Source organism: Suncus etruscus, chromosome 5 (assembly GCF_024139225.1).
Source record: "Suncus etruscus isolate mSunEtr1 chromosome 5, mSunEtr1.pri.cur, whole genome shotgun sequence".
NCBI classification, from domain to species: Eukaryota; Metazoa; Chordata; class Mammalia; order Eulipotyphla; family Soricidae; genus Suncus; species Suncus etruscus.
Genome location: NC_064852.1, coordinates 150,504,294 through 150,517,832, shown reverse-complemented (window position 1 = coordinate 150,517,832; position 13,539 = coordinate 150,504,294). Strand labels below are relative to the sequence as shown.

The 13,539-nt window shown below is 43.0% G+C and overlaps 1 protein-coding gene across 1 annotated transcript in view; it reads left to right on the top strand.

Moving 5' to 3' along the window:
- Positions 1 to 13,539, top strand: part of GRHL2 (grainyhead like transcription factor 2) — a 168,857-nt gene that overhangs the window by 141,624 nt on the left and 13,694 nt on the right. The window contains exons 10-12 of the mRNA XM_049773882.1: positions 5,252 to 5,342; positions 5,763 to 5,902; positions 10,279 to 10,310. Coding sequence (XP_049629839.1) covers positions 5,252 to 5,342; positions 5,763 to 5,902; positions 10,279 to 10,310 — 263 coding nt within the window. The remainder of the gene's footprint in view (positions 1 to 5,251; positions 5,343 to 5,762; positions 5,903 to 10,278; positions 10,311 to 13,539) is intronic.

Below are 13,539 nucleotides of genomic sequence, written 5' to 3'. Positions count from 1 at the left end.
AAATTGCAGAGCTAGAACCTGAGCCCTGCTGTTGTGGCTCAAAAAGAAAGAAAAGAAAAGAAAAGAAAATGGAAAGGTCACATCCTAGCTAGAAGCGTTTTCATCTCAATTTAACAGAGGTATCAGAGGTTTTTTTTGACTCTTGTGGGGTCAAAGGTTTATTTTGTAAATGAGTATAGTGGTTCTCTGAAGAGGTTGGGATACTCAGGACGGTTTTATATGTTGTTCTCTGGGAATTATAAGCAGGGCATTAAAAAAAATTTTTTTTTTATTGAAACCATTGTGAATTACAAGTCTTTCACAGGTGCGTTTCCAGAATGTAGTGACAGTGAATTAGGGCCATTCCTACCACCAGTGTTGACCTTCCTCCACCATAGTTCCCAGTATGCATCCATACCTTCACCCTTAGGCCCCTGGTCTACCAGAGTAGCAGATCCATTTTGTGTTTAGCTTGTTATAGTTTGGGTCTCTTGATTCTATTGTCATTGACTTTGGCATGTGTATTTAGTTCTGACCATTCCCCCCACACACACACTCAATGTACCTGAGAGCACTTGGTCCCTGGTTGAACATGACATTCTTTGTTGTTTGTTTGGGGAACACACATGGTGGTGCTCCAGGCTTACTCCTGATTCTAGTACTCAGGGATTATGCCTAATGATGTTCAAAGAATGATGTACAAGGCAAATGCCCTACCCACTGTACTATTCCTCCAGTCTTAAGGAAATTTTCATATAGATGTAAAAAGATGGAATTCTGTGAAGAACTGCAATAGTTTAGATCCTTCTGGATTTGGCCTGTCAAGAATACCAAATAAAATGATGGCAGCTGTACCAAGTGTCACAGCCTTGTAAAAACTGATGTGAACAGGAGTAAATCTTAAAATGTGAATTCCAGACATTTTCCATGGAAAATCAATATATAGATAAACTTGGTTTGATACCTGTTGGGGTATGTCTTGAGTGTGTGGGGATGTTATAATATAAAGTAGGTAAAACAGACTTTCTTAGTTTTCTCTCTACTAAAAATCATAATGCACAGAGCTTCAGATATAGAGTGAAATGCTACAGGTCTATTAAAATGAATTTGAAACATGCTACTGGTGCTGTAAGGGGAGTAGGAGGGAGAGTTGGGGTGTGTGGGCCACCTCTGTTTGCTATCCTTGGAGAGTCTAGACAGGCACTTCTGGGAAGCTCGGCTCTGTTCTCCATGTGTCAATTCACAGACAAGCATGAGTGGATATTAACCCAGAAAAGATCTTCAGACAGTGGCAATCAGCAGTTTTGCACTGGAAGTTTTGGAGGATATTGCTCATTATAGTTTACCTGACATAAGACAGAAGGAAACAAATGAGATGTGTTTGATGTATTGGAATATTTGTAAGATGTTACTCTTCAACTATCAAGAGAAGTGTTTGAAATTCATGAAGCTCTTGCAGAAAATGCAGAACTTGTCACCAAATCTTGATCTGAAGATGGTTGGCAGATCCAGATGGCATTGAGGAATGATATTGAACAAGGTGAACAAGGAATAAGCAGATGAAAAATGCAGAGCATCTATTGAGGAGTGAAAATAGAAAACTTCAATCAACTAGCAGGAAGCAATTTAAATTATTGAGGGATAGGACGAGGAGCAATAGCACAGTAGTAAGGTGTTTGCCTTGCATGCAGCCAACACAGGATGGACCCCAGTTCAAATCCTGGCATACATTTGGTCTCCTGAGCCTGCCAGGAGCGATTTCTGAGTGCAGAGTCAGGAGTAACTCATTAGTGCTGCTGGATATGACCCCAAAACCAAAAACCAAACAACAACAACAACAACAACAACAAATTATTGAGGAATAGAAAACTTGATAGAGTGGATTTTAGCAACAACAATTGGAAAAGTACCTGTAAAAATGCTACTGGGAAGAAAATATCCTTCAACATTCTTGTAACTACATAGGAACTTTATATGCATCTTTTACTTATTTATTTTTACAATTCCTATTATTATTATTATTATTATTATTATTATTATTATTAGGTTTTTGGGTCACACCCGGCACCACTCAGGGGTTACTCCAGGTTCTATGCTCAGAAATCGCTCCTGGCAGGCTTGGGGGACCATATGGGATGCCAAGATTTGAACCACCGTCCTTCTGCATGCAAGGCAAACACCCTTTCCTTCTTGCTATCTCTCCGGCCCTTCAATGCCAATTATTTTGAACTTGAACTCCTGATAGTATAATCCAAATTTCTGAAATTATTTCCTGTGCTAAGAAATAGTTTTAAAGCATATAACTCAAGGATAACATGGTTATCTTAAGTCTTTAGATAATGTAATTTTCTTACAGTCACCCTTTGATTTAGGTCTAAACCCTTACTGATTTTTTCCATTTAAATCAAGAGAGTTTTTAAAAAGAAAACATTTAAAAAGAAAACATTCAGGAGCTAGAATGATAGCATAATGGGTAGGATGTTTGCCTTGCATGCAACCACACCGGGTTTGATCCCTGACATCACAGATGGTCCCCCGAGCCTGCCAGGAGTAATGTCTGAGTGCGTGAACTAAAAGTAACCCCTGAGTGCCACTAGATGTGGCTCAGAAACACAAAAACAAAATATTTAAATTAAAACATTCATTTTAAAATAATTCAATATGTACTTACACCTAATACCCAATTGGATGACACGAGGTCTGTGTCTTATCACTTACTAAAAATACTGTTGTTAGCTTAAAAAAATAAACTAAGCAGAAAAACCTATAAAACCTAGAAATGTTTTTGTTTTCCAAGGCAAATATTTCTGTATTTGACCTCCCTCTTACCATTAATTTTTAGGGTGTTAATGAAATTAGAAGATTTGAACTATTACTTGAAGACTCAGTCCCTTCAACAGTAGGAAGTTTTTGGATATCAAAACGAATACTTAAAATGCCTGGTTAAAATCCTATCACTGTTCAGATCTTATCTATGCAAAATTGTAGAATGCACCTGGCACAGGCATGCAGTGTTTGTTGTAATCACTCATTCTTTAAGAATTAGCTCCTAAGAAATGGCCCGAGGTGCACATGTGTTGCCTAGATACCTGGTGCTTGAGCACATGTTCCCTGCATCTCCCTTCCTGAAATGTGAACTTTCCTACTTGCATGATGGGTTTTTCACTGGGGCTCCCTCCACCTTTGGAAAGCCCGCACTCTCCACTACTCCTTTTCTCTCTTATCTTCTCCTTCCCCTTTCTCAGTACCTCAGAATAAGACAAAGAAAACCCGTTTTTACTTAAAAAGAAAAAAAAAAAAAAAAAAAAAAAGAAATGGCCTGAACTCTAAAGGTATCTCTTTTTTGATACCTTCATTAATCGTGAATCTGCCTTAGGTTATGGCCTGACTTTGACTAAAATTGGAAAGCTGCTTTCAATACAAACAAATATACTCTCCTGTGTGACAAGTAAGATGCATATGCCATTATTTTAATTTAAACAGTTTTGTAACTTTTTCTGTGAATTACCTACTTCATGACTCTTGGCCATTTTTCTAATATAACATCAAAATTGTGATATTTTTTTTTCAACAATCTTTAGTTTTTGCAGAACAGGAAGATCACTTTTTTATGGCTACTCCTGGCTCTACGCTCAGAAATTGCTCCTGGCAGGCTGGGGGTGGGGGGCACATATGGGATGCCAGGATTCGAATCACCGTCCTTCTGCATGCAAGGCAAACCCCTACCTCCATGCTATCTTTCTGGCCCCAAGATCACATTTTTATATTAGAAAGTATCCTTTTTCCTTTTTTCTTATTTTGCGGACCCAGGATGGAACCAGGGAGCTCATACCATGTGGTTTGTTCTTGACCATCATGCCTCATTCCAGCTCGCATCTCTTGTTTTTATGTGGAATGATCTGTGGACAGTTTCAAGGAGTTTGAGGTTACCATTTTAGTGCCTCATTAATCCTTCAAAATGCTGCCAGAGGGGCCAGCGAGGTGGCGCTAGAGGTAAGGTGTCTACCTTGCAAGCGCTAGCCAAGGAAGGACCGCAGTTTGATCCCCTGGCGTCCCATATGGTCCCCCCAAGCCAGGGGCTATTTCTGAGCACCTAGCCAGGAGTAACCCCTGAGCATCAAATGGGTGTGTCCCAAAAAACCGAATAAAAAAAAAAAAGAAAGAAAGAAATGCTGCCAGAAAAGGTAGAAAGTAAAAATGTGTGATATGAAACTGAGAGAGGAGTTTAGCTTGGCCATGTCTATATAGATATCACCTATCTTGAACAACCTGAAAATGTGTTTTTCAGCAAGAACAGAAGATAGAAAAGAATAGTTTTGTTTTTGCATCAAGAACAGGAAGACAGAAAAGAATAGTAATGAGGTGAAGAAAATGAGTTAACAAGCAACCTTGCAAGAAGATAAAAAAAAAAAAACCAAAACAAAACAATGAAGGCAAGAAGAGAGGATGGTAACCAACTGGAACCTAGCAAAAGAAGCCAATGAAGGATGCAGAGCACCAGAAACAGGAGAGAATGGGAATGGAATAGAGCCAACTCGTTTCTATTGAGTTGAATGAACAGCACCTCTGAAAACATACAAAACATCCACACCCAAAAGTCTACTTGTTTGTCCAAAGTCATCATTTTCAGTTGGACGATGAGTTTCCAAAGCCCCAGAACAACAAAGGAAATTTACAAAAAAATCCACTCTGAGTGCTCTCTCCATAGTGAGGAATGAGGTCATGGGGACAGGCCAATCTTCCTTCTTTTTTTTTTTTTTTTTTTTTTTGGTTTTTGGGTCACACCCAGCAGTGCTCAGGGGTTACTCCTGGCTCTATGCTCAGAAGTCACTCCTGGCAGGCTCAGGGGACCATATGGGATGCCGGGATTCGAACCACCAACCTTCTGCATGAAAGGCAAATGCCTTACCTCCATGCTATCTCTTCGGCCCAAAATAGGAATTTTCTTTTTGGTATTAGGATATTTTATTATAATCACTACAATTCCATAACTCATCTCTTTTTGTGAGACTAGAGTACTGGGTCTTGTCTTTCTGTATGGATACAAGAAGGCAACATACCACATGGAGGCAATCTAGGAGACAGGGAACTGCCTAGAGGTCATCAGCGAGTGGTCTCCACCCTCAGAACTGAGACCTGGACTCAGGCGGCATGGAAACAGGCAGAGAGGCCCACTCTTCCTTACCCCCAGTATCTGTGCTGATCTCTGTGACTTACCTGTGGACAGGAGGCTCAGTTCACATACCAGATTTTGTTTATTCTTCCCTTCTAGGGAGCAGAAAGGAAAATTCGAGATGAAGAGAGGAAGCAGAACAGGAAGAAGGGGAAAGGCCAGACGACCCAAACCCAGTGCAGCAACAACTGTGAGTATGGCTGACTCAGATAGGAAAGCAGTGGAAAGAAATAGGTTGCAAGTAAAACTGAGTCCTTCTCTAGTAGCAGAGAAGCCGTGTGCTCTGTCATGGAGCATTTGAGCAGAGAGGGACTTTATCATATTCTTTAGTTCCCCCTAAATATCAGCTGCCTCCTCCTTGTTCCAGGGCACAGAGAGGACAATAGGGAGTGAGGTCACCCTAGCTTCACCTCTGCTTTGTTCTTCCTGCTGGTCCTGGTGGGTTAGTGGCTTTGAAAGCAACTCATAGACTGATTCATAGACACCTTGGTGGTTTATGGAAGGCTTCACAGGAGAAAATGATGCCCTTGCGCTCAGACAAGGGCTTTCCCACTGAGAGCTCTCAGTTATGTGCAACCCTTTCCTTTCTGTCTTTTCCCATTCCTTCTAGCTGCTGATGGTAAGTTGGCAGCAATACCTCTGCAGAAGAAGAGTGACATCACTTACTTCAAGACAATGCCTGATCTTCACTCTCAGCCGGTCCTCTTCATCCCTGATGTTCACTTTGCAAACCTCCAAAGGACAGGACAGGTAGGACATGCTCAGCCATCCGCCCTCCCTCTCTTCCTTGGAGCTGGAAGAGCCTTGAGGTTGAATATTTGCAGACAGCACTGACCTTGAGCCTAAGACCTACCATTTAGGGCATTTGACCAAGTCCTATGTTCCCTGTGGAAAATGGATCTTTATAGAAAGCAATGGAAGAGAAGAATCAGGATTATTAAGGTGAAAAAGAGAATGAGCAGATCTTAGGTAGGGTTGACAAAGTAGTGAAAGAGGAAGAAACTAAAAAGTTTTGATAAACTGCATGAAAAGGGTTTTTGGTTGGTTTGGGCTGTGGGGCCAGCCTAATGCCTTGGCACGCCACCTAGTGGTGGAAAACGGCACTGCGTCTCGAATTTCATATGATCTTATTTCTATAGTTTGCTGCCATTTGACTTCAGATCTATGTCAAAGCTGATAGCCAGACCTGTTCTCTTGGCATGATTTCTCTGAACTGTCCAGTGCTGCAGTGAACGTTAAGGGGGAAGGTGACCTTCCTAGCCGCTGCTGACCTGACTTGATTCACTCTCCCCAGGTGCTGGGGTCTGCATTACTCGGGAAGTGCAAGCTAGTTGGAGCTATTGCAGAGCTGCCCTTTCAGTGTCTCCTGGCCATCGAGGCTGGGCAGTTAAACTCTTCCACCCGGGGAGGACCCTTGCAGATACCCCTTCTGGCCTTGGAGTGAGAGTTCTAGCCTCCCTCCATGGAGAACTCACTCACTCACTCGAAGGATAATGCATATATGGTGGTTCCCAACTTGCTTGGCTAAAGAAAGAAGGGAGCCCCACTGCAACCAGCTATGACTCAAAATGCTGCTCTTCCTAAAAAACCCCCAACGTCCTGGTCCAGACTCTGAAAAGAAGAGACAGGCAATGCCTGGATTCAAAGAGGGCTTGGGGCAAGAGTTAGTTGGCCTACTTTGACTTAGAGAACAGAGGTTCTTTGAAGGATGAGTTTGTTCTACCAGCAGTGAGGGAGTGGAGGGAGAGGGGAGGGACAAAGGGGAGTGTAGCTCAGTACTTAAAGTGGGCATGAGCCTGGTAAGAATCTGTGGCTCTGCAGAACCACAAGCTGGTGTTCCGGCACTTCTAATGATGTGCAGATGCTCAAATCCAGGCTTAAGGCATCTCAGCTATGGTTTAGCAAGTACTGGTCCTCCAAGGACATGGGATGGCAATGGATGTGTCTACCTATAACCCCTCCCACAAGATCCCATTGGTTTGTATGCAGATGGGGCTTCTGTCTCCACAAACTTTTATGACTGGTAGATCCACAGTGCAGTCTTGCTGGAGTCTCCCTCTCTTCCCATGACAGTTTGCTGCTCTCTGGGTTTTTTTCAGAGACCCCAAGAGCTGTAGACACAGTATCTTTTTTGGACAAGAATACTAGGCTGCTTACCAGTTTTCTTCAGGGCAACTGAGTCCAAGAAGGACACTTTCCCTGCTCAGCAATTATAGACCAGGCTTCTCGATTGGGTGTGGAGTAAGCAATGTTCTTCTATGTTACAGTTGGTTTTAATTATTTTTAAGTAAGAATTCAGGTTCCCTAGTTTAATTTTGGGTTCTTTGAATGAAAGTACTTGAAGAAGAGGTTCTAGGAATTTGTCTATATCAAAAGCTCTCCAGATTTCTTTAATAAATGTTTTAATTTTAGTTTAAAGAATCATGATTTACAAAGTTATTGATAGGTTGAATTTTAAGCATTCAATATTTCAACACCAGTATTACCACCAGTGTCAACTTTCATCACCAAACTGTCATTCCCCCTGTCACTTTGACAGGCACTTTATAAAGTTGGGTAGTTGCAGCTTAGATCTCAAGTAACATAAATGATTTCTTAGTAAGAAATCAGCTCAGTTTGCTAGACTCCCCAATTATTTTAATTTAATTAAAGAATCGTGATTTGTAAAGCTAATGGCAGTTGAGTTTTGGACTTATAATATTTCAACAACAATCTTATCACCATTGTCAACTCCCATTACCAATGATCCCATATTTCATCATTCTCTCATCCCCCCCAGCCAATGTCTCCTGTCCTCTGCCTGCCACCTGGGCAGGCACATTGTATAGCTTTTAGTCGCATTCAGACTTATTTTTAAGCATTCTGGAACTTGAGAAACACTCTAAAAGTTTATGCAAAGAGCTCTGCAGTCAAGAAGGAAGCAATAGAGGCAAGAGTGATAGTACAGTGGGGAAGGTTCTTGCTTTGCATGTGATTGGCCTGAGCTCAATTCCCAGCATCCCATATGGTCCCCTGAGCACAGAGACAGGAGTAGCCTCTGAGTTTCCCTGTGTGTGGCCCCAAATCCAGAAATAGACAAAACAAAGAAGATTAAAAACAACAAAGAAAAAGCAGGAAGCAATAGTGGGTCCTGAATACAAGGAGAGACAGGGCAGCACTCTGTCGAAGAGACTGAGAGAGACAGTGTAGGAAGCTATTTAAGAGGGCAAGAGTGGGTTAACATGCCAGCCTGTAGAGCTGCCCATCACCCAGTGCCTATTATTTGGTCAGGGAGGGTAGATGCATTTTTGCCACAAGTGACGGAACCATAAGGAAGCAGGCCAACCTCAGTAGCTTTCTTCATAAACCGGAGCTGTGTGATCAGCACTGTGGCCCAGGTTCCTTCATTGCTGGGGGCCACACTGCAAAATAGGCACAGCTAACTAGACACAGCTGGTTCTGTTATGTCCTAGTGACAGAGACATGCTCAAACTTGGGACTGGAGTTGACTGGGGAGGGTGCATCTCACTGTTATATTACTGTTTAATGTTTAAGAAGAAACAAAGTCGGGGCTGGATCGATAGAACAGCAGGTAGTACATAGCCAACCCAGGTTCAGTTCCTGGCATCCCATATGGTCCCCCAGCATTGCCAGGAGTGTGATTCCTGAAGGCAGAGCCAGGAGTAACCCCTGAGCACAGTTGATGTGGACTTAAAAACCACCAAAAAGTAGAGAAGAAAGAAAATCTACAGTACAACATTAGACATATGACAAATTAAAAGGGGAAAGTTTCCAGTTGACATCTGAGCTGATGACCAACACAATCCTGAGAGTTTCAGATAACCTGAATTGTTGAATAACAAAGTGAATCTGCACTTTGTTGGCACCACCCCTGCAACAGCATAGTATTCTTGAGAAAGGTCTTGGGGACTTTCTCAAAAGTTGATAGTCCTATCACAGCTCTTTTCTCTTCTAGGCCAGGAGCAGGGACAGATATCAGAATTAGACATGACTTTTGAAGTTAATCTAAAAATGTCTGATATGATTATTCTTCACCCTTTCCCCCAGTGGTTCTGAAACACACAAATAAAGCTGATGAGAGACCCACAATTAATTTTTGAATGAATTGGGTCTGGAAGGCTTTCATGGAAAGCAGATCCTCGCTAGTTTTTCTCCTATGATTTTTTTTTTGTGGTTTTTTTTTGGGGGGGCCACACCCAGCGTTGCTCAGGGGTTACTCCTGGCTGTCTGCTCAGAAATAGGTCCTGGCAGGCACGGGGGACCATATGGGACACCGGGATTCGAACCGACCACCTTTGGTCCTGGATCGGCTGCTTGCAAGGCAAACGCCGCTGTGCTATCTCTCCGGGCCCCTATGATTTTTTTTTGTTTTGTTTTGTTTTTGGGTCACACCCGGCAGCGCTCAGGGGCTCCTCCTGGCTCTATGCTCAGAAATCACTCCTGGAAGGCTCAGGGGACCATATGAGATGCCAGGATTCGAAACATCGTCCTTCTGCATGCAAGGCAAATGCCAGACCTCCATACCATCTCTCCGGCCCCTCATATGATTTCTTAAGATAATAAGGATGCTTTATGTTTTCTTGCATTCTGATTCGGCTGACTGCTACACTGACCACCCCCTAACTCCTCACCTCAAAGAAATCTGCTCTCCAAGACTGTCTCCCTAGAGCTGATTAACCCCCCACCCCCAATTGGAAGATGGTTAACTTTCAGTGATGGTGGGAAGTATGAATAACCTTGGCTCCCTGGGCAGTAGAGAGCTGCCATGGGGCCCCTTTGCACCTGGCCAAATCACATCATCAGTTCCCCTGTGCTCCTAGTAAGAATGTTTTCTGCAGCTCCCATTACACAGTGATTTTAGACTCTGTATGAAGACACCATTTTAGGAGTTCCATCATGTCAAAGCAAGGGTTGGCTTAGGATATGGTCATTGGATCAGATGAGTTTTCATAGAAAATAACTGAATAGCCAGTTTTTCTTCCTTAACATATAAGAATGAACTAGGTGAGAATGTGAGGAGGTGACATTTGATTTTTTTAAGACCTCCTTAGAAGCATCTGCCCCCACAAAATTGGTTTGTATTGCTTGTCTCTGGTCTACAGCAAGACTGTTCTTTTGTTCTGCAGGTGTATTACAACACAGATGATGAGCGAGAAGGGTAAGACACTCTTTTCTTTCTCTTCAAACCCAACTTTGGTTCCAGCTGGTGAAAATAGCTCTGGGACCCCATGGACAGAGTTGGGGGACCCCTCTAATTCCAGAATCCAGAGTGAAGGAAGGCTTGAGTCTGGGTACCATCTGGGAGGAAAGTTGGAGCCATACTATTCTTCCAGTGTCTCCATCTCTCTTTCCTGAGTTCTGCTTTTGAACAACTAACTATTTTTCTCACTGCTCCATTTCTTCCATTCTGCATTCTCAAACAGTCCATTGGCTGATGTTTTTGTTGGGCCCTGGCACCAGAGAAAGCTGAGCTTGAGGCAAGTGCTGGGAGAGTGTGGGTCTGTTCTCATGCCTGGAAAGTCTTGCTGTGAGCTGTGAGCCCAGAGTCTGGAGTGGAGGCTGGTTTGTGTAAAGAACACAGAAAGCCATCCTCTGCTCCCCCTAAGGATGGAAGTTAGGAAAGTTCACCACAAAGACTCTAAGAGCCTTCCACATCTTGTGTGCAAGAAATCATGGCACTTACTATCTGTAATGTACATTGTAGGCCTGAGAATTTGAGGCTCTGAAAGGAACCTTCAATAATATTTGGAGGTTCCTATCTCCTTCACAATGTCACATTGGTGCCCTGTCCTTGAAAGGAGGTCATTAGAATGCTCCCCTGGATGGGAGAAGCCACCAGAATTTTCTCAGGTGTGGAACTCCCAACCAGTTTGTTCTTCATGGGTGTGAGAGAGTGAGGTTACACTGTGGGCCAGTTCTAACTCTCAGAAGTTACTTGGTCTGTTAAAGCCTCCTTCTAAGTGATGGGGAGAAAGGTGGACCTTTCTACTCATTGTCTTTACTTCTTTTTTTCTGGGTAAATCCTGTAGCACTCTCTTCCTCGTTTGGGGCTCAGGGACAGAACACAGTGGGAGGCTATGTGCCTCAAATGGAAGAGCACTAGGAAGAAAGGTCATTCTCAGCACCAGGAAGAAAAGTCAAATAACGTAACCTTTCTTCCATGTTCAAACAGCCCCATTTGCCCTGCTCTGTTGTTGGTAAAGTATAAGTGTCTCTCAACTACCACCAAGCATTGCAGTCATGCCTTTAAAGTTGAGTTTTAGAAGTCAACATAGATCTAAGTGACATCAGTTGGATGTTATCTTGGAATCATTTTTTCTTATGGCCTGTATGCTGACTTTCTCATAGAAGAATATCAGAATAATCTGTATCCACCTGGCTGTCTCTTTGTAGCATATGTAACACTGGAGTCTTGGTTTGTGTTACATGTCTTTGTCTGAAACCTCTAGGTCATTTTTTAAAGTCTACTCAAGCCAGATCTGCTCTATTTTTATGTAATCAGGTATTTGCTTGTTAAACATTTCAAGGTGAATTAAGTGAAGCAGACATGGCTGTGTTGATTTCCTAGAGAAGAGGCTGGCAAACCACCGCAGCTAAAGGACCAAATAGAAAAATCACATGCTATCTAGGGGGTGGGGAGGATGATGTGAAATTCAAATGTCCCTAAGTAGGATTTTATTAGAATGTGTTAAATTTATTAGAACATGTTTATTAGCCATGTTAAATTTCTCTATCTGGCAGCTTTCTTGACTTACAGTGGCAGAATTGAGTGAATGCATATGGAAACCATATGGCCTGAGATACTGAATGGCCTGGCAGTTATCAAAAATAAAGTACTTCTCTATTTTCTGAAGACTAGAGAATTTCAGAGCCCTGTTGATTAGGGTCCGCACCTTGTCCAAAGTCTGACCTTTAAGGTTTAAGTCCAAAATGTCTGAGATTCTGGTTCTTTCACTGGAAATTGTCATACAGAACTCATTTTCTGACTCACTGGACTCACTTCTCAGCATGCAGCCTACGTTTAGGACTGGACTCAGGGTTCTGGTCTTAGGCTTCCCTGGGCCTGGCGCCTTACCTCCAGAGGTTTCCAGAGACTTGACTGGCCCAGAACAGAAAAGGACTTTAGGAAGAAGAAAGTCTTCTTAAGGGTGAACAGAGCTGATGTTGGACCAGCAGGGAAAGAGATGGTGAAGCGAAGTACTGTTGAGTGAATATTTGGAACTGCTGGAAGCCATAGAAATCACTTCTGAACCATCATGGTTTGGGTTGTTTTGTTTTTTAATTTGGTGGTATTTGTTTGGTTGACTTGGTTTTTGTTGCTTTATGTTGTTTGTTTTGTTTTGAAGCCATATCCAGCATTGCTCAGGATTGACTGCTGTCTCTGTGCCCAGGGTGTCACTCCTGATAGTCCCAGGGGAACCATATGGGGTGTGAGGGATGGAACTGTAGTCAGTTGTCCTGAAGGCAAGTGCCTTATCCATTGCCTACCTCCCTTTTCCTCTTTGTTGTTAGTTTTTTGTTGTTGTTTGATTTTTGTTGTTGTTGTTGTTACTGGGTTTATTTTATTTGTTTATTTTGGGAGGGTTTGGGGGCACACTGGTAGTCTCGGGCTGCTTTGATCTTAGCACTCAGAAGTTACTCCCAGAGGTGCTCATTGGAAATGCAGAAAGGGATTGACCCCAGGACATGAGGAATACTACTTCAGCCCCTTTAACCATGTTTCAAACCCAGTCTGAAAGTTTTTATAAGCCTCCCCTGGTCCCTTTCTGCCAAAGGATACCACCATTAATTCAACTAGAGAATAAATAACTCCTGAAGGACACAGGCACCTGTAGGAATTTATTTGCAGTGTATTTGGTGTTTTCTTGGAGCCCACCAGGAAACTAGGCTTCACATGAATGGCTTTCCCACACTAGCCTGTGAACAGGCCCAAGTATTGTCTGGACTCTCAAAGGGGTTTCAAACTCGCGGCCCGCAGGCCGTTTGTGGCCCCCCGAACAACATTTTGTGGCCCTGCCCTAGAGGAATCTTTTTTTGTTTTGTTTTAGTTGTTTGGGTCACACCCCCCAATGTTCAAGGATTACTACTGACTTTGCACTCAAGGATCACCCCGACTTTGCCTCCTGCGGCCCCCAGGTAAATTGAGTTTGAGACCCCTGCTAGGATCTGGTGCTCAAAGGTCCCTGCCTGGCTGTCAGGCTGAGTGACTCTTCATGTTTTACCTCTTGCTCGGACCCAGATTTGTCCCCCTCACCCTATCTTCAGCCCCTAGCCCCAGGGCTTCCTTCCATACATCCATTCTCATCATTCTCACATCACCCTCTGTCCTGTCTGCTTCACTTGTTTGTAGTGCTAGGGGTTCAAATCTCGCTCCTTGTGCTTGGCTG